This window comes from Pinus tabuliformis, chromosome 4_1, assembly GCF_031772625.1.
Source record: "Pinus tabuliformis cultivar Carrire ecotype Pingquan chromosome 4_1, CPIR1, whole genome shotgun sequence".
NCBI lineage: Eukaryota > Viridiplantae > Streptophyta > Pinopsida > Pinales > Pinaceae > Pinus > Pinus tabuliformis.
This window is the reverse complement of record NC_142303.1, coordinates 401,007,178-401,031,484: the sequence shown is the minus strand read 5'-3', so window position 1 is coordinate 401,031,484 and position 24,307 is coordinate 401,007,178. Positions and strand designations below refer to the sequence as shown.

Genomic DNA, 24,307 nt, shown 5'->3' with positions numbered 1-24,307 from the left:
GTAAATTTATCAGAACATTACTAACCATAATAACAGTAATCAGGTGCAGTAAAACAGAACAGATCATCACACATAGGAAGCACACATGAACACCAAGATATAAGGTGGAAACCCAATGTGGGTGAAAACCACCTGCTGCAATTCGTCTCTTTCTTCCTTTAATAAGAAACTTCTTTTACAATGTACTGGTGCAGCCCTTTACCAGCACGCAGGCTTCAACCTGCAGAGGGCTAGCCCTGTAGAGAGGGCTACAACCCTCTCTCGTTTTCCAGCTACTTCTGGAAGGGAGTTACAACCCCCTCAGCTCTTGTACTAGCTAATATACTAGTACGTAGGTGCTGACCTACAGAAGGCTACGACCTTCTTTTCTTCAGGGACCACGTTTCATAAATTTTTAGATTGGATCCATGAGTACAAAACAATCACTGCTGCAATACAATCATCAACTTATACTTGCATCATAAATCTCTAAATCACCCAATACTGAATCACTGAAACCCTGTCATCAAAAACACAGAACACAAACCAGAGCTCAGAACTCTGCAACAACCACTAGAATCAACAGCAACCTGAAACACCAAATCTCATAATGCATACGCTACTTGACTATATCAAAACCGCGTGTGTACGCGCTTTCACCAGAGACAACCCGCGTACAGATCTAAAGATAATTACTTATACCTTCGCTGTCATATCCAACCTTAGCCAAGCTTCACAAACAGATAACTAGCAATACTAGATCTTCCCCCTTTGTCAGACATCCATTCCTTGCTTCTCTCCCTTGCCTAATGATCTTCTCCTTATATAGGTTAGGCTTCTTTCAATACCACGGTCCAAAACCATAATAACTCAATACCATGGGCCCAATACTTGGGATCAATACTTCTGAAGAGACACCATGGTCCAAAACCATAGGTTCAAATACCGAGGACTAACTACCACGGACCAAGACATAAGTTTTCCCACATGTATGCGCTTTTCCTTGCGTGAAAGTGCGTGTATACGCATAAGCGTCTTCGACACGTCCAACCGCGTGTATACGCTGATTTGTCACAATGAACCTGCGTATATCTCTTTCTTGACCTGCTATACTAAGATCTGTCCTCTGATTAAGTTGCCATCACCTGTATCAACCTCTGAGTGAGTTGCCATCAAGGACAACACTTGTATCATAATGCCAACAGTTTGGCCCTAGTTGCCAATTTTAACAAACCTTCAACCCTGAATCCTAGAGTGAATGCATCCCTTGGATTCCTTTTCCAAAGATGAACCTTCCCATCAATGAATGACACCTTAAAACCTTTGTCTTCCATCGCAGAAATAGAAACCAAGTTCTTTTTCAAGTCAGGTACATATAGCACTTCTTGTAGGTGAGGGACTTGACCTTGATTTAAGTGAAGAGTAACAGTCCCAATTCCTTTCAGGGGATAAGTAGCATTATCCCCAAGTATAATCTCCATATTTGTCTTCTTTTCAACCAAGTTAGAGAGGGCTTCCTTTTACCCAGTGAAGTGCCTTGAGGCACCACTATCAATCAACCAATGGTCCAATGTATCCGGAGGAGAGGCGGTGGAGAGGGCAAAAATAAGATAGAATTCTTTTTGCTTTACAACATTAACTTCATCATACTTGGAGTTTCTCAACTTCTTGGGAGGACGACCATCTCCATTTCGAGCAGTAGGAGCATTCCTCTCTCCTTTGTTATTGAACTTGTTGTTCCTTTGATTTCCATTGCCCTTGAAGTTGTTGTTGTTATTGTCATCATCTCTTGGAGTATCCTTCTTGTGAGGACACTCTCTAGCGAAGTGGCCAAACCTGTTACAATTGAAGCACCTTCCTTTTCTTCCTTCTTTAAATCTCGACCTGAACCCTTGTCCTTGATTCCTTGGACCAACATTGTTCCTTCTCTTAGAATGAGCGGAGAAGGAAGTAGGATTGTTTCCATTGGAGGGCTTGTCTCTTTCCATCATCCTTATTTCTTCTTGAGCGCATCTGGCCAATAGTTCATCAAATCTCGGAATCCTGTCATTGTTGAGAATGGTAGTGTTGAACACATCCCAATCTTGGTTTGGAGATTTTTGTGGTGTGGTTTTGAGATTGTGAGCTCGGATATTCTACAGTCTGCATTTTTATGTCGTCTACGTTTCAAGTCTAGAATAAGACTCATCCTCAGGACTAAATCTACAAAGAAGAGAAATGGGAGTTATAAATATGATCTGCTATGCTGCCAAGGTGGGGAGTCAACCAGCTCAAGGTGAATAATCACTTTTTTATTTAAACATAATTTTTATTTTAATTCATTTTTTTATTATTTTGACACTTAATTAATAAATTATTTTTTATTTTAATTCATTTTTTTATTATTTTGACACTTAATTAATAAATTATTTTTTATTTTAATTATAAATCTTTTTATGATATTCTATTTTATTTTAATAATGATTTTTATAAATTGATGCTTTAATTTATTGCTAATATATTTTAATATAAGTGATATTATACTCAATTAATATAAATCGTGATATTATTAAACTCATTACTAAATTTATGTTTTAATAAGAATTTATCCTTTCAAATTTTTGTAATAAAGTATTTTCACACTTCTTTAATAAATTTCATTTTAATTAAATTATAAATTCTCTTTGATTTTTTATTTATTTATTGAAGAGTAGTATTAATTTATCACTTTACTAATATTTTTTATTTTTATTTTTATAATCCTATGTTATTAGTTTATTGATAATATATTTTAATATAAGTCTTAACTATACTTAATTTCAAATCATGTTATTAGATTATATAAGCAATATTACTTAATAATACCTAATATTATTATTAGGGGTAAGAGGGGTAGAGTTGGGTTAACAAAGGATTGGGTCATAGAAGGGAGGGGGTCAAAAGGGGGCAGGGCTAATAGAATTCATAGGGGTGGAGCATGAGAGGGTGATAGGGGAATTTTAGGAGAAGAGGGAGAATGTGATATAAGAGAGAATTGGGAGGAGCAGGGGGCGGAGGTGTGGGAATGATGAAGAATGGTAAGGACCATGTGAAAGGGAGAGAATTTTATTCATTGCGGGGGAGAAGAGAAATCCAATTTCTGCTAACTTCCAAGCCTCCATCCCTATTGAGGTTGTGCGGGTGCTTGATGATTTCAAGTGCCTCCCACACTTTACGTTTAAAATGATGTTTTTCATTGGCAATGACCTTTGTGTCTTCAAGGCAGATATGATGGTTTGTCTTGTCTGCATGCTCTGCTAAAGCTGAAGAACGAGTTATTTCATTTGGGATATCTGCACCATGCTCTTTAAGCCTGATCTTGACAGACCTACCTGTTTCCCAAATACAGTATTCCCCACAAGAACAATTAATCATATAAACACCTTTCTGCTGGAGGTGCTCCAGGTTGTCCTTGACAAATTTCATTCTTTGTTTAATTGTCGTCATGGGTTTGAATGAAGTTTTGATATCTTTCCTCATGAGAACTTTAGCCAGCTTGTTAGTGACTCCACGAATATATGGAAGGTAAGCATTAGCAGTTGGGGGATTTTTAGATTTATCTTTCCTGCTTCCGGATCTGGCTTTCTGGATGGCTTTGATGATGTCTTTATTATTATATCCTAAGCTTGTAAATACTTTTCTTAAGTAAGTAATCTCCTCTTCGGTGTGAATCTCATCCGATATTCTACAGGCTCTAGTAAAGAGGGTTTGAAGAACACCCATCTTTTGAGCTGGGTGGTGGTGTGAATCTGCATGAAGGTAATTATTTGTATGTGCCTTCTTTCTGAACACTTTGTGCCCTAGAGATCCATCTTTGTTTCTTATGATGAAGATATCAAGGAATGGGATGCAATTATTCTCCTCGACCTCCATTTAAACTTGATGTCATGGGATATGCTATTGAGATGGTTTAAAAAGTTTTTAAGTTCATCATCCCCATGAGGCCAATCGACATTGGTGTCGTCCATGAACCTGATCCAAAACTTAGGTTTTAATGGGTAGGTGTCAAGAGCTTTCTTTTCAAAATTTTCCATGAAGAGATTGGCTACAATAGGTGATAGAGGTGACCCCATAGCAACTCTCGATGTTTTCTCAAAGATTTCCCCTTGGAAGGTGAAGAAAGTAGAATGGAGACAGATTTCAGATGGAATCAAAGCTCTTAATGATGAAGATAAGGAGCTTTTTAGACAAGAATGCGTCGTCATCCTAAGGAGAGCCAGACCTCCTAAAAGCAATTTAAACCAAGAGCAACTTAAAGCCCTAAAAAGCCTAAGGAATTATAATGACATTGTCATTCTAAAGGCCAACAAAGGAGGTGCCACAGTGGTGATGAATCATGAGGAATACATAAACAAAATGAAAGAACACCTATATAATAGTGGCAACAACAAGAAGCTTGAGAAAAACCCCATCTCTAAAATTGCAAGGCTATTCAAAAAAGCCATTAAAGAGACTAATTTGGATGATAAACTGAAAAAGCGCCTTACCTCCGACAGTGAAATTACTCCTCGTATTTATGGGGCCCCTAAAATTCATAAAACTGATATCCCCCTCATACCTATAGTCAATACTATCGGAGCACCCACATACGAATTAGCAAAGTATGTCACTAGCACCCTAACTGCTCTAGTTGGTAAAACCAACTCTTTCATTAAAGACTCTAGCCAGTATGTTGAATTCATTAAACAAGCTAAGCTGGATCTAGGTGATAAAATTGTTAGTTTTGATGTGGTCCATCTCTTCAACAAGATTCCCTTAGATGAAGCAGTCCAAGTAGTAAAAGAAGTAGCAGACCCCCAAACGGCAACGTTGGCTGAAATCTGTCTCCGTTCTACTTTCTTCACCTTCCAAGGGGAAATATTTGAGCAAACATCGAGAGTTGCTATGGGATCACCTATATCACCTATTGTAGCCAATCTCTTCATGGAAAAATTTGAAAAGAAAGCTCTTGACACCTACCCATTAAAACCTAAGTTTTGGATCAAGTTCGTGGACGACACCAGTGTCGATTGGCCTCATGGGGATGATGAACTTAAAAACTTTTTAAACCATCTCAATAGCATATCCGATGACATCAAGTTTACAATGGAGGTCGAGGAGAATAATTGCATCCCATTCCTTGATATCCTCCTCATAAGAAACAAAGATGGATCTGTAGGGCACAAAGTGTTCAGAAAGAAGGCACATACAGATAATTACCTTCATGCAGATTCACATCACCACCCAGCTCAAAAGATGGGTGTTCTTCAAACCCTCTTTAATAGAGCCTGTAGAATATTGAATGAGATTCACATCGAAGAGGAGATTACTTACTTAAGAAAAGTATTTACAAGCTTAGGATATAATAATAAAGACATCATCAAAGCCATCTAGAAAGCCAGATCCGGAAGCAGGAAAGATAAATCTGAAAATCCCCCAACTGCTAATGCTTACCTTCCATATATTCGTGGAGTCACTGACAAGCTGGCTAAAGTTTTCATGAGGAAAGATATCAAAACTTCATTCAAACCCATGACGACTATTAAGCAAAGAATGAAATCTGTCAAGGACAACCCGGAGCACCTCCAACAGAAAGGTGTTTATATGATCAATTGTTCTTGTGGGGAATACTATATTGGGGAAACAGGTAGGTCTATCAAGATCAGGCTTAAAGAGCATGGTGCAGATATCCGAAATGAAAGAACTCGTTCTTCAGCTTTAGCAGAGCATGCAGGCAAGACAAACCACCATATCTGCCTTGAAGATACAAAGGTCATTGCCAATGAAAAACATCATTTTAAACGTAAAGTGCGGGAGGCACTTGAAATCATCAAGCACCCGCACAACCTCAATAGGGATGGAGGCTTGGAAGTTAGCAGAAATTGGATTTCCCTTCTCCCCTGCAATGAATAAAATGCTCTCCCTTTCACATCATCCTTACCATTCTTCATCATTCCCACACCTCTGCCCCCTGCTCCTCCCAATTCTCTCCTATATCACATTCTCCCTCTTCTCCTAAAATTCCCCTATCACCCTCTCATGCTCCACCCCTGTGAATTCTATTAGCCCTACCCCCTTTTGACCCCCTCCCTTCATTGACCCAATCCTTTGTTAACCCAACTCTACCCCTCTTACCCCTAATAATAATATTAAGTATTATTAAGTAATATTTCTTATATAATCTAATAACATGATTTGAAATTAGGTATAGTTAAGATTTATATTAAAATATATTATCAATAAACTAATAACATAGGCTTATAAAAATAAAAAATCAAAATATTAGTAAAGTGATAAATTAATGCTACTCTTCAATAAATAAATAAAAAATCAAAAAGAATTTATAATTTAATTAAAATGAAATTTATTAAAAGTACGAAAAATTTTATTACAAAAATTTGAAAGGATAAATTCTTATTAAAACATAAATTTAGTAACGAGTTTAATAATATCAAGATTTATATTAATTGAGTATAATATAACTTACATTAAAATATATAGGCAATAAATTAAAGCATTAATTTATAAAAATCATTATTAAAATAAAATAGAATATCATAAAAAGATTTATAATTAAAATAAAAAATAATTTATTAATTAAGTGTCAAAACAATAAAAAAATGAATTGAAATAAAAATTCTGTTTAAATAAAAAAGTGATTATTCACCTTGAGTTGGTCGGCTCCCCACCTTGGCAGCATAACAGATCATATTTATAACTCCCATTTCTCTTCTTTGTAGATTCAGTCCTGAGGATGAGTCTTGTTCTAGACTCGAAACGTAGATGACATAAAAATGCAGACTGTGGAATATCTGAGCTCACAATCTCAACATCCCAATCTCTTGTAAGGCCCCCAAGTGCAATAAGAGAGAGTTCCCGATCACCAGTAATTTCACCAATAGATAGGAGATCATTCTTGATCTCGGTAATCCTCTTGAAGTAGGATTGGATGGATTCTCCTCTATCCATCTTGATATCTTTCAGCTTGTTCTTGAGAAAGAGAATTTGATTTGCATTGTTCACTTTGAACATCCCAACCAACTTTTCATACATCTCCTTAGATGTTTCCAAATCAGAAATATAGGCAACCAAAGGCTTATGATATGAATGGAATCAACAATAATCTTCTTATCTTTTACCTCACCTTTCTTGTACTTTGTTTGTGTAGTAGCGAATGCATTTGAAGGAGGCTCGACTATTCTTCCTTTGACATAGTCCATGGTTTCATTCTCTTCCAAAGTCAAATCCAAAGTCATCTTCCGTGCATGATAGTCGGACTTGTCCTTAAGCTTGTCCTCGAATTTGAAGAAAGATGTAGTCGTCATTGGGACTAGTTCCAAGTCCTTGTCCAACAACTTCTCTTAGTGATTGCTTTACTTTACTCTTGCTTGGGCTTTGTCTTCACTTGAGCTCTGATTCCATGTTAATTTTTGATAAGACAGGTATGTTCTATGCTTAAGCACAATTTACTTCAATGTTCCTTTAACAACCCAATGACAATTTCCAATTATATCCAGTAGCAATCACATTAACTTATAAATATTGACAATAAATGCAGATAGAACATAAAATCATATATAGAAAACAAGCCAAGATAAGAGGACACAAGATGTGGCGGATGCCAGGGACAAACACTAATGTGGGGAAACCCTTTGATCAAATCTTCTTATTATTCTCAATAGTTTAGCAGAGAGAGAGTACAAATGTCTATTGGTTGAATAGACAATTCTAATCTCCAAAGTGAGTGACAGAAAGCAAGGCTCCTGTCAGTACTATCATTGGTATCATAAATGGGGCCAACTTTTTCCAACAAACCTTCTTCATGCAAGGGAAAACAATGATCCTACCTTTCAATGGCGTGAATATGTATATTATTGTGAGCAATGTCCCGAAGAAAGGGAAAACCAACCTCAACCTCACTTTCCATGTCAGTATCGTAAATAGGGTCATTGGCAAAATGATGGTTAATATCCCATTTTCCTTCATTTATGTGGAAGAAATAAAAAATGCCAACCTCACAGGGCGCAACAATATCCACATCCTCTAACACCCTTTTGTTGAACGAGAAGACCCATTTCATGATGTTCATCCTTGTGGGCTTGAATGGGGCTTTCATTCATACAATGCTTGTTCCCAATTTCCAAATTTGTAGTCCGAAGATACTCCACGAGCTCTTCACTTGTTTGGTCGTCATGATATTCCTTAGAATCATTCCAATCATCCAATTCATTGGATTTTTTGAGATAACTTTGTTGTGGATTGTAATATCTTTTGTTGACTAGATCAATTAGGATATGAAAAGTACAAGTATAGCAAGCAAGATGAAGGAGACAGTTAGGATCTCTCTCATAGTCACATCGTACTCGGTAGAGTTCTTTGCTCTTCCTAATACAATACTCGAATATGAAATCCCTATCCTTGTGCTCTATCAATTACTCATAATACTCAGCAAATTGATCCACACTTTCCTGCAACGTTTGAACGTCTTCATGGTCAAGTTCATTGCAAGGAAAGCCAAGGACAATCTCTCTTTGACAATAAGCCATTTTTCATGATTTTGCATATAATACCAAAATGGAGTCACCAGGTTGAATCTAAATGCCTTGATAGATGCTTGCTTCACCCTACAAGCATTAACTTTTAGTTCGCTGAAGAACTAGGGCTTCGTTCTTCCAATGGCGTTGCCAAAATATATGTTAATAACGTCGTATGGGAACTAGACACACGTCTCGTGTCCCCGACAACGACGCAATTTTTTTGCCACACAATCTAGCAGGGGTCCTAGGAGGGGTACATAAGGGACAACTACTAGACCCAATGACAACAATGGGACAAAGACCCACTGTCACCTCAGTCAGTGCCCCCTGCTCTTTACTGGCTTTCACCGATAGGAGGAGTCTTGGTTTGAAGGAAATCACTAGAGTTATAAGGTCAATGACTAGGTATGGTGTGATTTCCAAATCCCATTCAAAGGAGAGGCTCAAATAATGGCTTGCTTGCTTTAAAAGCAAGATAAGTGCTCTCCAAGAAAAGCTTATGGTAGGAGACCTAGACTAGGGAGGAAGGTATATTCAATGGAAATGATATGCCTAGGTCATGGCTTCCAAAGGAAATAAAAGACCTCTCTTAGGGTTTGTGAGATAGTGATCGTACAAAGACTTAGGACCATAAGAGAGACCTAGGGGATCTTAGCAAGGCCTAGGGTTTGCAAAATCAAAGAGGAATAGGATACCTAGGTCTAGCAAGGATAGGATAGGTCAAAGAATGGTTAACTTCCAACAAGTTTTTAAGAGTATTTGACCTATGGAAAGCTGCTAACCAAAGAAGCCTAGGAGCATAAATGATTTTGGAGCTAGGGCTTGAGATTTCTCCAAATCTAGCCACGGGATTTGCCTCAAAATTAGAAGATTCCTAGAGAAAACCCCAATGCAGAAGCATGCCAAATCACACTTGAAAGTGACCACCCTAATGCGTTTCGAACTAGGCCCTAGGAGACCTTCTAGTGTTAGGGCTGAAAATGTGAGAAAGATAGAAAAGAAGAAATTTTGGTGTGATCGACTAGGTTAAGGACCAGTGCCTAGCCAATTGGGAGAAATGGAAGCAAGATCGTCTTTGATGAAGGAACTTTGCTCTTTCAAGGAGTCCTATGCAGCTTTCGCTAGCCCTAATGAAGCAAATACCCAACAACAAAGGAATTTATATTTCGTTTAGCAAGAGATGATGGAGCTTCAAGGTTTCAAAATTAGACCAACGCTTAGGAACATTCATTCACATTCTCAAATGAATAACACATGCAATAATACCATAACCTAGTGCTTTAAAAAGAACTTTACATTAAATTAGGGTACAATAATAAGATTATCACAATGTATTCTATACATTAGAAATACAACAACAATGAAATAACATCAAAATTGCACTTACAAGAGAAAGAAAGTATATCCACCAATCACAATTGCAGTGAAGAAGCTCCAAGGCAAGAATAGCGAAAATCCAAACATCAAAATGCATAAAAAATCTCCAATTTCGCTCATCAATTGCATGTTTGAATTCTTTTACAAGAGATAATCCAAATCCAAATGATCATGAGATACAAATGAGCCATAAGGAGTTCGATTTATTCTAATTAGCCTAATGAGCCCTAAAAATGACTTTTATGTGCAAAGTAAGAACCCTATTGGTGACAAGCCCACCAAACAGCTCAAAAGTGCTCAACGAGCCTTCCTAAAGAGGCAGAAATGATAGACTAATGGTGCAAGAGGGTCGTTGGAAGGCCTAGATAAGTCCTCCATGTGCCAAGATGAAGCAAAGGGCTCTCAAAATGATGACCAAGGGGTCTGCCTCTTGGTTTCCAAGCAAAACATTTGTGGTGCTCCCAAGTGGCTGTGGGGCCAAATGAATGATCTCACGGGTCTCCAACTGGACCAAACAAGTCGATGCTCCATCAATAAGGGATAGAATGATGATACAAGCCTCCCATGTCTCCTTGGGTGAGACAAAACCCCATCTGTGGCTTATTACCGCTAATCTAGCAAGGGTCCTAGGAGGGGTTCCTGTTGAAGGAAATGTAACTAGGTTCGGTCTTCATAAAGGTACTTTTGATATTTGTACTTATTCAAGAAAAGAAATATTATTTTTATAATATATGTCAATGAGTTTCTTGCTCATTGAAATAGGTCTAGCACATGTTAAGTGCTATAGGTGACTCAAATAATAAAAAAGAAATATTGAAGTTCTTAAGGGCATGTTACACCATGTATTAAGGGTCAAGGGAATACCTCCAAGCAAATTCAAGTCCCCTCCTATGCAAAGCCACCATCAAAGAGGCTCTTTCAAGCATGTGACACCACCAAAGAAGCCATCCAAAGTAAGTCAGCTAGTCAGCCTCCAAACAGTCCTCAAGTCGGCCTTCTAGTCGGCCTAAAGGGAGGGACAATCCTCTATATATAGAGGTTGTCCACTCCACTACAACACACTCACTTACCTCTGAAATCAGCGAAGAAAATGAGCAAGTAAAAGGTGAAAAAGAGACGAGAAAGGGAGCCTCTAGTGCACCAACGAAGGAAGGAAGAACACCAAATCTTAAAGGACTGTTTCTAAGGAAACCTACAGTCACACGTGCGAGGAAAATGAAGGTTGTTTGCGGTCATAACAACAGAAACCCACAATTGGCATATCTCTCTAATTGGGCTAGTAACCTAGGCCTATAAGACCTCCCAATCAAGCAAAGGAAGAAAAGAGCTTACCATATCAAGTAAATCACCACACGTGCGGGAATCTAGGGCTGCAGGACAGTCATATCAAGTCTGCACCTACACCTGGAAGAAGGAGCTCATTTGGTTAAGTAGAAGGAAGGGATCATCACAAGAAAAGGGACTTATCAAAAGGTGCCTCTTCTAGAGCAAGTGCAACAAGGTCTATCAACAATTGAAAGAAGAATGAAATGCCAGAAGAAGGAGGTCGAAGTATGGAAGGAGAAAGTGCCAAGAAAACAAAGTGTCGGAAGGACTTGACTTGTGCTTGGAGGATATTCAAGTCAGGGGTCTAGGGTTTGGCATTGATCAATAAGAAGCTTCAATAAGAGAAACTTACTAAAGGGCTTTCCTCTCAAGAGAAGAAAGGTTTTGGTCCTGGCAGAGAGCCAACATCTTGTGTTCTTGTTCTTATGTTGTGGTAGCAGTTTGATGAAGTACACACACATGCATTAATAATAAGAAGAAGATTAAGCTAACAAGAAAAGTGAAAAGACTCCACAAATTGTTATCAAGTCAAGAAGAATCACACTAGTGACTACACCTAATTTGCCCTAGATTCTTCAACATGGTATCAGAGCTAGGGTGACACATCAAGGAAAGGGCAACTCAAGAACACTCATCAAGGAAAGGCATCTACAAGGTTGAAGCATCAAGCCAAATCTTCTCAAGGAAAATAAAGCCTACCATAGCAAGAAGAAGAACCTTACCCAAAGGCACCTACAAAGAAGAGCAGATCAAAGAGGGACCTACATCATCTACAAGTCACCAAGCAAATCTCTTCATCAAGCAAGTCCACTTGGAGAAGGCAACTTGAAGAACATCAAGATCCTAGGAAGGCAAGCCATCAAGTCTTCAAGAAGAAAGCAAATCCACTACATCTCAAAATCTATTAAGTAAGTATATGTCCCCTTCTGAATATACATCAATGTCTTTTTGCAAGGAAAGCAACAAATTGGCAGGTACCAATAACTTTCTTGCATTGAAGAAGAGGACTGATTTACTTCTCAAGGAGAATGAACTCCTAGAACATGTCAAAGGGAATATTACTATCCCTGCTAAGAAACAAACTCAAGCCTTAGCTATGTACAATAAGGATGAGACAAGAGCTCAAAGGATTCTAATAGAATCAATCAAAGACTCTCTCATTCCTTATGTCTCCAAATTTGAAACATCAAATTTTTTTTATGATAAGCTAGTAGAGCTATTCTCAGTATCCACAGCCGGAGAAGTAATATCTCTAAGGATTGAATTGTACAAGATGAAGATAACAAAGGAAGGAATAGCTCCCTACTTCATGAAAATCTCTGAAATGAGGGATCAACTTCAAGAGCTTGGGGAAGTCATGTCTGACAGAGAAATGAAAAATGTAGTACTCAATGCTCTACCTGAGGATTGGGGCAACTTCACATCAAGCATATATGCCAAGAAGGAAGCAACCACACTCAGTGAAATGTGGTCTCTCTGCAAGATAGAGGAAACCAGACTTAAAGCAAAGGAAGATGTGGGATCAAAGGAGCAAGCATTTGCTACCATGGCCAAGAGAAAGGGTAAATTTGACAAATTTGGTCCACGAAGAACAAACAACAAAGACATGTCCAAAATCCAATGCTATGGATGTCAAGAATATGGACACTTCAAAAGGAGTTGTCCTAAGCTTAAGAAGGACAACAACAACAAAAGAAAGAGGGAAGAAGCTCACATGACTCAAGAGGTGAGAGAAGAAGAAAAGAAGCAAAAGAAGGAAGATCCTCCAAATCTCTACTATGACTAAGTCAAACTCTTTACTTCAAAGGTTTTGAGTAGGATAGGAGCATGTAGGAATAAAATAAAATTGCATGGCTAGAAACATTTTCTAGAATCTAGAAGCATGAAGTACATAGAGTTCTAGACACTCATGAAGAAGTAGCATTTATAATGAGAACAAAATGCATGGTTAGAAATATCTTCTAAAATATAAGAGCATGGTAGATATAGCTCAAGATATTCATGTAGAAGGAGCATACCTAGTATAGGAACTCATCCACGATGAAAGAAAATTGATCATGATTAAGAATCTTAGAAGACCTCCATCATCAAAGGAAAAGAAACATTTGCAAGGCAAGGGTCTTTAAGACCCTATGATGGAATCTTCAAAAGAAGGTTCATGAACCAAAGTAGATGTCTCATTGGGAATCCCATTCATGGGATTCAAGAAAAGGATGATATGCAGGTAAGCTAAGATGAAGCAAGAAGGGCGACACCAAGGACAACCAAATGAAGCTAAGATGACCAAAGGAGAATCAAGATGAGGTATGTATGCATTAAAGTTTAGTCATGTTATCATTTGTATATTATTGAGTCATGGGGATAGTTCTATAACATGATCAAATATGAAAGAATCTCTTTCACCAATGACATGCTCAAAGGCATGTACTACATTGCAACGAAGGTCAACAAAAGGATATGCTCACATAAGGAGTATAAGATTGCTGACTAAGAAGCAAGAAGAAATGTTGACTAGTCTAGGAAGTAAGCAATGAAAAAGTGCTCTCACAAGGAGCATAAGGTGGTTGACTAATCTATCTAAGAAGAAGCAAATGAAGAAAGAGATCAAGCATGTGAAGAACACCATGATCACCAAGAATCACTATCTGACAAGATACTTTGAAGATATCTCCCAAAAGAAGGCCGGACAACTCTGACAAAGGAAGGAAGGACCCTTGACATCTATGAAGGCCTTGGAGATATAAAAGATGCAGATAACTGATTCTACTCTACAAAGATGTCGTGATGAAGAAGCCATCCAGCAAAAGAAAAAGCAATGTTGAAGCAATATCAAGATGAAGTCATGATGGGATACTAGGTCGAACCATGTAAACAAGCAAGTACAACAATGTGTCCATGAGAAGAGTATTCTGAAGCATGGAGAGATGACAAAGGAGTAGCTAGATGACAAGAAATCCTGATGTATGACAAGAAAGCCACTTTCCAAGAAGGAAGAAATGACATGACAAACCAAGAAGGAAAGTGATCGATGGATGGTGCCCTACCTAGAAGAAGTTTGAACAAAGACTTCATGACATCAAAGAAAGGAAGGAGATCAAGCAATTAAAGGACCCACAAAGAAGAAGTTGCTGATGAATGAAAGAGTCCTTAGTTAAGAGGGAGCTTTGACAAGTCCCTGATCAAGAGGGAGTTTTGGATCACCCCTGATTACAAAGGAGTGACAATTGTGTTTTTCCATTTCATGTGTTATGCACTAGACCAGAACTAACAACCGTAAGTCTAGATGAAGGCTATGAATGGAAATGTAGACACAAGATAGACACAACATTCTTGTCTTCACTTGGGAAGAAAGAATGGGAGGATTAGGTAATCATCTGGCATCTGATACTCTTTGAGGATGTGTAGGGCATCCAAAACAAGAGTAGGCAAGAGGACCGATATTCTTTGAGGGCTGGGAACCCAAGATAAGAATAGTCCTAGAAGGTCATACTCAAAGAACACCCAGGTGGGTATGTACCTTGAGAGACAATGATGAAGATGTCTATAAATCATTGGTCTTGCCAGCATTGTAGCTCATGATTTCATGAAGAGATGGAGTTGTTAGTCAAGGCCTTGCACTATGACAATGCTGATTGGTATGATGCTATAACAGATGGATTGCAAATCTGGTTTCTCTTATGTGAATTTTTCAGAAACTGATAACAACCAAACACCTTGTAATGTTGTATGAATACCTCCCTAGTTAAGAGGGAGTGTTGAAGGAAATGCAACAAGGTTTGGTCTTCATAAATGTAATTTTGATATTTGTACTTATTCAAGAAAAGAAATATTATTTTTCTAATATATGTCAATGAGTTTCTTGCTCATTGAAATAGGTCTAGCACATGTTAAGTGCTATAGGTGAGTCAAATAGTCAAAAAGAAATATTGAAGGCCTTAAGGGCATGTTACACCATGTATTAAGGGTCAAGGGAATACCTCCAAGCAAAGTCAAGTCCCCTCCTATGAAAAGCCACCATCAAAGAGGCTCCTTCAAGCATGTGACACCACCAAAGAAGCCATCCAAAGTAAGTCAGCTAGTCGGCCTCCAAACAGTGCTCAAGTCAGCCTTCTAGTCGGCCTAAAGGGAGGGGCAATCCTCTATATATAGAGGTTGTCAACTCCACTACAACGCACTCACTTACCTCAGAAATCAGCGAAGAAAATGAGCAAGTAAACGGTGAAAAAGAGATGAGAAAGGGAGCCTCTAGTGCACCAACAAAGGAAGGAAGAACATTGAACCTTGAAGGACTGTTTCTAGGGCAACCTACAGTCACACGTGCGAGGAAAGGGAAGGCTGTCTGCGGTCATAACAGCAGAAACCCACAGTTGGCATATCTCTCTAATTGGGCTAGTAACCTAGGCCTATAAGGCCTCCCAATCAAGCGAAGGAGAAGGACACTCAAGTGAAGGAAGAAAAGAGCTTACCATATCAAGTAAATCACCACATGTGCAGGAATCTAGGGCTGCAAGATAGTCATATCAAGTTTGCACCTACACCTAGAAGAAGGAGCTCATTTGGTCAAATAGAAGGAAGGGATCATCACAAGAAAAGGGACTTATCAAAAGGTGCCTCTTGTAGAGCAAGTGCAACAAGGTCTATCAACAATTGAAAGAAGAACGAAGTGCCAGAAGAAGGAGGTTGATGTACCGGAAGGAGAAAGTGCCGGAAGGACATGACTTGTGCTTGGAGGATATTCAAGTCAGGGGTCTAGGGTTTGGCATTGATCAATAAGAAGTTTCAATAAGAGAAACTTACTAAAGGGTTTTCCTCTCAAGAGAAGAGAGGTTTTGGCCCTGGCAGAGAGCCAACATCTTGTGTTCTTGTTCTTATGTTGTGGTAGCCGTTTGATGAAGTACACACACATGCATTAATAAGAAGAAGAGGATTAAGCTAAGAAGAAAAGTGAAAAGACTCCACAAATTGTTATAAAGTCAAGAAGAATCACACTACACCTAATTTTCCCTAGATTCTTCAATAGTTCCAAAGGGGAAACTACTAGACCAAGTGGCAACAATGGGACAAGGACCCACTGTCACCTCAGTCAATGTCCCCTGCTCTTTACGGACTTTCTCTGATGGGAGGAGTCTCGATATAGAGGAAATCACAAGGAAGGGTAAGTCAATTATAGGAAGCATGGTTTAGGGGCTCTCTAAGAAAGGCTCAAGGGTGGCTTAGGCCTAGGGATTAGAGGTATTCCTTAATGAAGGATGTCTTAGACCTAAGGCACATTTGTGAATAGAAGGACCTCTCTTAAGGTCTTGTGAGGTAACAAGCATATGAAAGGTTGGGACCATAAGAGAGACTTAGAAGACTGAAGCAAGGCCTAGGGTTTATGATGATCATCAACAATAGGACTAGGTCAAGCAAGGATGAGAGGAAAGGGTCAAGAGAGATTAACTTCCTTGGAGTTTTCAAGCGCAATAGACCCTTTTGAATGCCGGTAACCTAGAATGACCTAAACCCAAGTGATTTTGGAGCTAGGGCTTGTTGTTTCTCACAAATCGACCGTGGGATTGGCTTCACAATCGAAGGGCTAATGGAAGACACCCCAACGCAGTTCCTTGCCTACTTTCTCTAAAAATTGATGGCTCAAATGGAATTCGTTGGGTGACCTAGCTAGGCCGTCTAGGGATAGGGCAGAAAAATTCTGAAAAAGGGAAAAATTTAGGGTGATCATCAAGGATTGAGACCAATGCCTAGCCGATTGTGGAGAATGGAGTCAAAGGGAAATTTATTTAGGATTTTCGCTCCTTCAAGGGGTCCTCCTGCAACTTTGCATGCCCTGGAGATGCACCAACTAGGTTACAAGAGACATTTATACTTCTTTTGACAAATTAAAGGAGTTCCACGGTGAAAGGTATTAACCCACCTCTAGGAATAGTTCGATCTTCTTGCCAAGATGAGTAATATATGAAACGAGCCAAGATTATACGTGTTTATAAATTTCACATCAATAATGAGGGCACAAACATAATCCAAGCATAGCATTCCATACATTAGACATAAAACATGAATTTTTTTGCATAAGAAAGCACTTACATGACAAAATGATTATATCCATCCATTTGATTTGGAATATTGAAGCACCAAGACAAGATAACAATCTTCCAAGCATCAAAATGCATCAATTAACATCCAATTCATCCAACAATAACAGGTCCGAGTTCTTTTCTCCAAATGGATACCAATCTAAGTGATGATGAGAGATCAAATGATCCTCTCTTATATTTAGAAGATCCTGCAAGGGATTCGAATGGCCTAATTATGCCTAATAATGCCCCTACAATAAAAATAATGTGCAAAATAACATCCTTTTGGTGACAAGCCCACCAAATAGCTCCATAATATGAAAAATAAGCCTCTCAAGAGGGCTGAAATGATAATACAATAGCTAGGAGGGTCGTTGTAAGGCCTAGTGAAGTCCCTGATGTGCCATAATGAATAGGAGGTCTCCAATAACAGTGATGAAGGGGGTGGCCCCTTGATCTCCAAGGAAATGACCTGTGGTGCTCCCAAATGGTTATGGGGACACAAAAACATCCTCATGGGTCTCCAAATGAATCAAACAAGCATGTATCCTGCCTGCAAGGGCTGTAACAATGATGCAAATCCTCTTTTGTCTCCCATGGGGGCACAAAACCCCATATGGGCCCTGCATCAACTGTCGAGTTTGTGGTGCAAGTGTGTCGCTGGCTGGGAAGGGTGGTCTAGGTGCATCATCGTCTTCAAATAAGTCGAACATGAGCGAGCAATGAATGGTGTTGAAGGATCCCATGGCATGGCTATCTGCTCTTTGATATAGTGGAGGCCCATGGCTCTTAACACACACCCTACAAATGCCAATATGACCCTCTGGAGGGCTTGGACCTCGTATAGGGAGTCCAAACCCCCAGATGAAGGGCCACCTGCAATCTTGTATAAGATCCAATGCGTCTTCTGACCTTCCAATACAACAATTCATTAGTGCAATTGAGCAAATGAGCTTACAAATCATGGAACTACGTGGGCACTTCATAGTGGCATGCCCTTCCATAACGAGATTTAGAATGTACAAGTGTCTCAAGGCTCAAGAAGGAGGTTAATCAAGGACCCTATTAGATGGTTTCAACCTCTAAGGGAGTTACAGGTCCATGGTACATCCATCATATGGCTGGTGTCATGTGATATAATGATGGAACAGAGTGGGGCATCAAGGGAAGGCTCCAAGCCACATGCCATGGTACTAGGGTAGCTATGAGGGAGGCCGACACTTGGGTGTAGAGATGTAGGAGGGAGAAATCGTGGTACATGAGTTACCCAAGCCTTTGTTTTTCCACCCTTCTTCATACACCTTTTGCCTTTTATTGATTTTTCTTTTATAACTGCTTGGGGCTCTAGGGGATGAGATCATGATGCAAATGATATAGCAGTGAATACCCCTTTTAAAGTTGGGCAGTTGATCGCCTACCAGGGGTTCGGACATTCAGGGGTTCCTTAGCGATGAAGGGGCCAATATAGGGGCCCTAGGAACCAGGATGATGGCCATGATGATAGGGGTAGAGCTCATGTTGGTTTTTTGCCCATGCGCTAAATTTGTATGTCTCGACCATCTTTTGCTTTTTATGGTACATTTCTTGTTGAGAGTGGCCATATTATGCCTTTTAGTTTCTTTTAGCTGTATCAATCTCTGGGGTATCATTCCAGGCCCAACCCAGAGTGTGAACAAAGGGAAGGGGAGGCTAACTCCTTGTGGACCTAATGAACAAATGTGGACCCGAATGGGAAATATGTGGAAGGGGTGTATAATGAGTGGAGGGGAGTGATGTATGTGGTGTTGGGAAGCGGGACCACGCAACCAAAATCAAGATTTCCCATGTAGTGCCACTCCTAAAGCTAGCAACCAATAAAGGAGATCCCACGAGACTAGGATACAAGGTTAACCACCAAGTTGGACAAGGGGACAAGAGTACAAACCAAGCCCATTCTTTCCGCTGAATCCTCCCGCTAATCCATGCCTAGAAGTGTCCATGATAAGTGATGGGCTCGGTATTGCAACAAGGATGTTGAAACTCTCGGGATTCTCAACTTAAATTAACAATCCAAGGTTCGTACAAACTTAGAGGTGACAGTGCTATATGCACAGTAGGTCAAGATCTACTCATGTCACCCTCAGTCATTGAATTAGATCAAGGTATGTGGAGACCACTCCTTCAACGAACTACAAAGAGAATTTGTAAAAATAGGCAGAAGACTAACCTAATTGCAAGAAAGTGAACATTATCCTAATTGCAGAAATGAAATTGCCATTCATTAGATGTAAAGACTAACTGTAACTACAGGAAGGAAAAAGACTACACTAGTTGCAGAAATGAACCATGCTACTCTACTTGCAGAATGTAAATCATTAATCTATTTAAAAATTTCTTTGAAAGAGGAAATTTAATCTACAACACATGACTAGGAAATCAAAGAGTGTAAGTTTTGAAAACTAGGTCTAATCTATTTTCATTGAAGAGTTTTCCTTCATATCACTGAATGTAAGATAGTTTTAGCTCTAGCAGTAGGATCCTTACTCATTGCAGGAAAGAATAATCATTGTGATTCAAATGTGAAAATCTGCCTCTTAGTTCTAATTACTGTATTGTACTTGTAGTGAAGGAAGGATGGAGTGGTCCTTGAGTTTCCCCAATTATGGATTCAAAGCCTGGAGGTCATTGTTCAATCCCAAAATGCAAAAATCAAGATCTTAGAGTAAATTTGGCCGCGTTTAGGCAATGCTACAAGACTGTTACAGGATGTTACAGGATACCCTGTTTTGCTACAGGATTGGGTCCAAGAGCTTTCTGAGGATAAGAAAGTTGTTTTGAAGGTGGAGGAAGATGGATGAGGGTGTATGGAGGATGTATGAGGCCTTTTTTCCAAGCTTAGCACCCCTCAGAGGCCCATCTTGCACAAAAATACATGCCCACGGTGTCATTCATTGTTTATGAAAAGATGATCTCAGTGGCAGAATTTGAGAGCAGTATGAGGTGTCCAAGAGGAGGATGCTAATGACAAAGTGGATGTAGGATTAATGTTCCAACCCCTGCAAGTCACTGGCAATCCCTGCAGACTAATCAATCAACCTCTTTTCCTCTTGGGAAGAACATACATCTAATGATCAAATTGCAGCAAAATAAATCAAAGTGGAAAGGGTGAGTTGAATTTTATTTCATCAAGAACTATTCTATCCTACAACATGCATCTAATTCATTTTCCAAGACATGATGTCAACTTCTAAGATGCAAAAACAAAGCATGCAAGAGAATTGCAATCCAAAGGCTTGCAAATTCCAAAGAAACACAAACTCATATTTTTGGCTTGTTGTTGTAGACTCTTCAACCACACTTCCCACAAGAGAGGTGGTGATCAGGGTTGCAACTACAATTTTTCCAATTTAATTTCTACCTAAACAAGGAAAAAATACACCAACTTAAGAAGGGACAAAAGGAAAATACGTGAGGGGGGCTAAAGCCTCTGGGTTGGGCCCAAACCCAAGGGTTTCAACCCTCCTATGATAACTCAGATGTAGACCAACATTGAACCTTTCATTAATAGAAAATGGAGTTCAAATACATCATCTCAAAATGGAAAATAACAGTCTCAAGTACTTGGCCTTTAATGGCTCTTGCTAGGTCCAAAAGTTCGAATCCTAATGAGCCCTTAGGCCTATTTATTTATAAGAAAAGTGATTGAGGGGCAGATCCCTCGAGAGGAGGACTGCTTCCCTCCAAAATATCGAAATTAGTGGATCTAGTTCCCTTAATCCTCTCATGCACTTGAGTTCCTCAGCTGCCAATGGATCTTGAGCTATAGATGAGTGCAGATGAGTGATTCTAAGGATCACTTCGAGTCAAAAGAGTAAATGTAGGGGACAAGCCTCCTACATTCACTCTAGTTGCCTCCAACGTGCCTCTGCATCATGAATGTACCCAAAAATGCTCTCTTGCCTGCACATAAACCACATTAGGCCACGAAGTATGACAAGAACCCTTTAGTCTTCCTACTAAGCACATTATAGCCAAAAATGTAAATTAATGTGGAGAAAAGAAAGAATTTATGGTTTGGAGGATAGCAATATGGGTCTCAAAATGTATCTATTGATGGGTCCCTTCAATAAGTAAAAAAATATATTCTACTACATAATGAAAAGCCATACATTTGGGGTTGGAAGCCCACCTTCAAACATATGATCATAACAGACGAGCGACCGTCCATAATGGTTGGCTAAGGTGGCGAAGATGGTGGCACATTGAGCTATTTGGTGGCTGTAGGGGGCTGTTGGCTGAAGACGATATAGGAGAAAAATTTCTCCTATGGGTTTCACCCACAAGTTGGTGGGTAACATCTGGCTCCAACTGGGACATGATCTCTCAATAGAGTGCACGAACGTACTCGAAGAAGGAGGTCATGAGAACACCAACAATCTCTTAGGACCGCAGACTTGCTACCTGCACATCAATGACTAAGCACATGGGGCAACATGTTTTTGCGGCGTCTTATAATTTCCCATGCTTTTGTTAGGCCATAAGAGTCAGCAAGAAATAAAATTTTATTCTAGATGCAGTTTTGATCTTAAATGCACCTAATCTAGCATGATAAAAGGATATGATGTTAGTTCTAATGTGAAAATAAATATGCAATGCATCCTACCCTAACATGCATATTATCTCATTTCAAGACTAAGTGTAATCATAGAGCCAGTGCAACTAACATATCATTTGATCAATATAAACTTGCCTGCCTATATGATTACTCATGCAATAGATCCAAAAGCCAAGACAGGAACAATCACATGGAGGATGATGCAGGTGGGAGGTAGGAAAATACAATGTCCATACATGGAGTATCACAGGGGAAGAGGGAACAAAGGGATGTAATCTACTCCACAAGATTCTTTCTTCCAACCAAAAGATAGAGATGTCAACAACCAAGCTCATAAACCTTCGATGGATGGCAACCTTAGGCATATCATCTCCATCATGGTCCTTATCATTCATATCGTGCTTTATGGCCATCATAGGGTCATGATTAGAAAGAAAGGGAAACTGATGACATGGGGGGACACCATAAGCAGGTTGCTCATGTTCAGGCGAGAGAAAGGATTATTTATTACAAGACGGGTTGAGGAAAGGGTCCACATGCAACTCAACTACAAGCCTAGGATTGTGAGGAGAGACAAGGGTCCTATTGATATCATCATTATCGGTGTCATGGATAGGGTCCTTGTCAAAACGATTCCCATGAACCTATCATTTCCCTTGTTCAATATGTAAGCAATCATTGATATCAATGTTTGAAGGGGTTACGAGATCACCTTTTCCAAGGTCTTCAAAGAGTGGATTGTCAGAAATAGTATCTTCAGAAAAGGTAGGGTTAACCTCAACTTCACTTTCCCTAGACTCATCCTCCCTATCACATGTGTTCTGAAAATTATCTTCATCACCTTTTTCGCCATGTGGACCCAGGGAGGACCCTCCTTCTTGCTCATCGTCTAGATTTCCAAGGTCACCATGATGCTTAATGGTGGCTTCCTCTTGAACGTTTAGTGCAGGGCATACTTGAAAATGTCTAAGAAAGCCATCAAAGAATTCCTCAATAGATCAGATGCTCCTAGGTTCATGATTATGCAACCATGAATTATGACCATGGAGGGATCTCATGAACAACAGTATAAGGATATCCTCGTGGACCGCTTTCGTCTTTGAGGTATGAGCAATAAATCTTTCTACATGATCAATCGCAGAGAGTGGATCAGCATTAAACATGGGCACCCCACGTACCTGTTGAGAAACCCAGGGCAAAGAATTAGGGCTTTATTTAAATTGATTTCTCTTATATCTTTGATATTTTCTTATGCATTAGATTAGGATATTAACTTCATTTTGCAGTTTTGTTTAACATCAAGACAAATGGCAACAAGAAGATCAAGAAAAACACATGAACACCAGAAATAGGTGCCAAGCCAGGGCAAAACCCCAAATGGGGAAAACCCACAAAAAAATCTCTCTTCTTCTAGAATTTGTCCAATGAAGACTTCGAAGACCAATATCCAAGCCAGACCAAGTGATGAGCCAACAGAAACCCAAAACAATTCTCTGCAAAGATTAGCCTGAGGAAACCCTAGGTCTTCCTCCAAGAACTCACACATGTAAGCAATGGCAAGACAAAAATCACATCTTCCTTCCTTCGTTGGCCTCCAAAATTTCGCTGGACAGATCTTCCTTCTTTTTGCTGGATCAGATAGATTCTTCCTTCTTGGATCTATCCTCTAATGAGGAGGATGAGTCTCCCTATATAGGCTTTCATGGAGGACGAGTTGGGCCTTTCTAGGCTGACTTGTAGCTGGTTGCCGACCCATCACTTGGAGGCTTCTAGACATTAAAATTTACAATAATAATTTTCCTTTTTTGATATATGAGCCCTCCAAGGGCTGGTACATCATGACCTTGACCCTTTGACTTGTCAACAAGACCCTTGGAGCACTGAATGGGTGCTTTGACCTAGGACTACAACAAGATGGGCAAGTAACCCACTTAAAATAATAATATTTTTCGTTTACAAATAATTTGTATTTCTTTTTCCTTTTGACAAGTACATCAATAATTACATTTTCTTTTGACAAGTCCATCATCAGGTCATGACCTAGTACACTAAATGAAGACCGAACCTAGTTACATTTACAACACTCCCTCTTAACTAGGGAGGTATTCATTACTGACAATAGGTACAAGGACAATACTTCCATTGGAACATTCTTATAAGGAGTCAGATTGGTAAGCCATCTTAAGCATTAACATTATGATCAATGTACCAACATTGTCAACATAGCAAGGCCTTGACTAACAAGCTCTATCTCTCAATAGATCAGAGCACAATGTAGGGAGACTTTAAGTGGGACATGCACTACCTCTCAGGGCACATACCCCAATTGGGTTTTCACCAGGTATGTCCCTCTAGGACTATTCTTCTCTTGGATTCCCAATCCTCAAAGAATATCAGTCCTCTTCGACCACTCTTCTCTTGGATAC

General features: G+C 39.4%; 2 protein-coding genes across 2 annotated transcripts; one reads left to right on the top strand and one right to left on the bottom strand.

Moving 5' to 3' along the window:
• Nucleotides 1-3,063: 3,063 nt before the first annotated feature.
• On the bottom strand, nucleotides 3,064-3,870 carry LOC149176001 (uncharacterized). Its single transcript, XM_089421318.1, has one exon. It carries the CDS (start codon nucleotides 3,868-3,870, stop codon nucleotides 3,064-3,066), a length of 807 nt encoding a protein of 268 aa, XP_089277444.1.
• Nucleotides 3,871-4,029: 159 nt separating this feature from the next.
• LOC149176000 (uncharacterized) lies at nucleotides 4,030-5,370 on the top strand. Its single transcript, XM_089421316.1, has one exon. It carries the CDS (start codon nucleotides 4,030-4,032, stop codon nucleotides 5,368-5,370), a length of 1,341 nt encoding a protein of 446 aa, XP_089277442.1.
• Nucleotides 5,371-24,307: the final 18,937 nt, after the last annotated feature.

Excerpts from the sequence above, each read along its gene's own strand:
- LOC149176001 (XM_089421318.1), bottom strand. The coding sequence starts at position 3,870 with ATGGAGGTCGAGGAGAATAATTGCATCCCATTCCTTGATATCTTCATC.
- LOC149176000 (XM_089421316.1), top strand. The coding sequence starts at position 4,030 with ATGAAGAGATTGGCTACAATAGGTGATAGAGGTGACCCCATAGCAACT.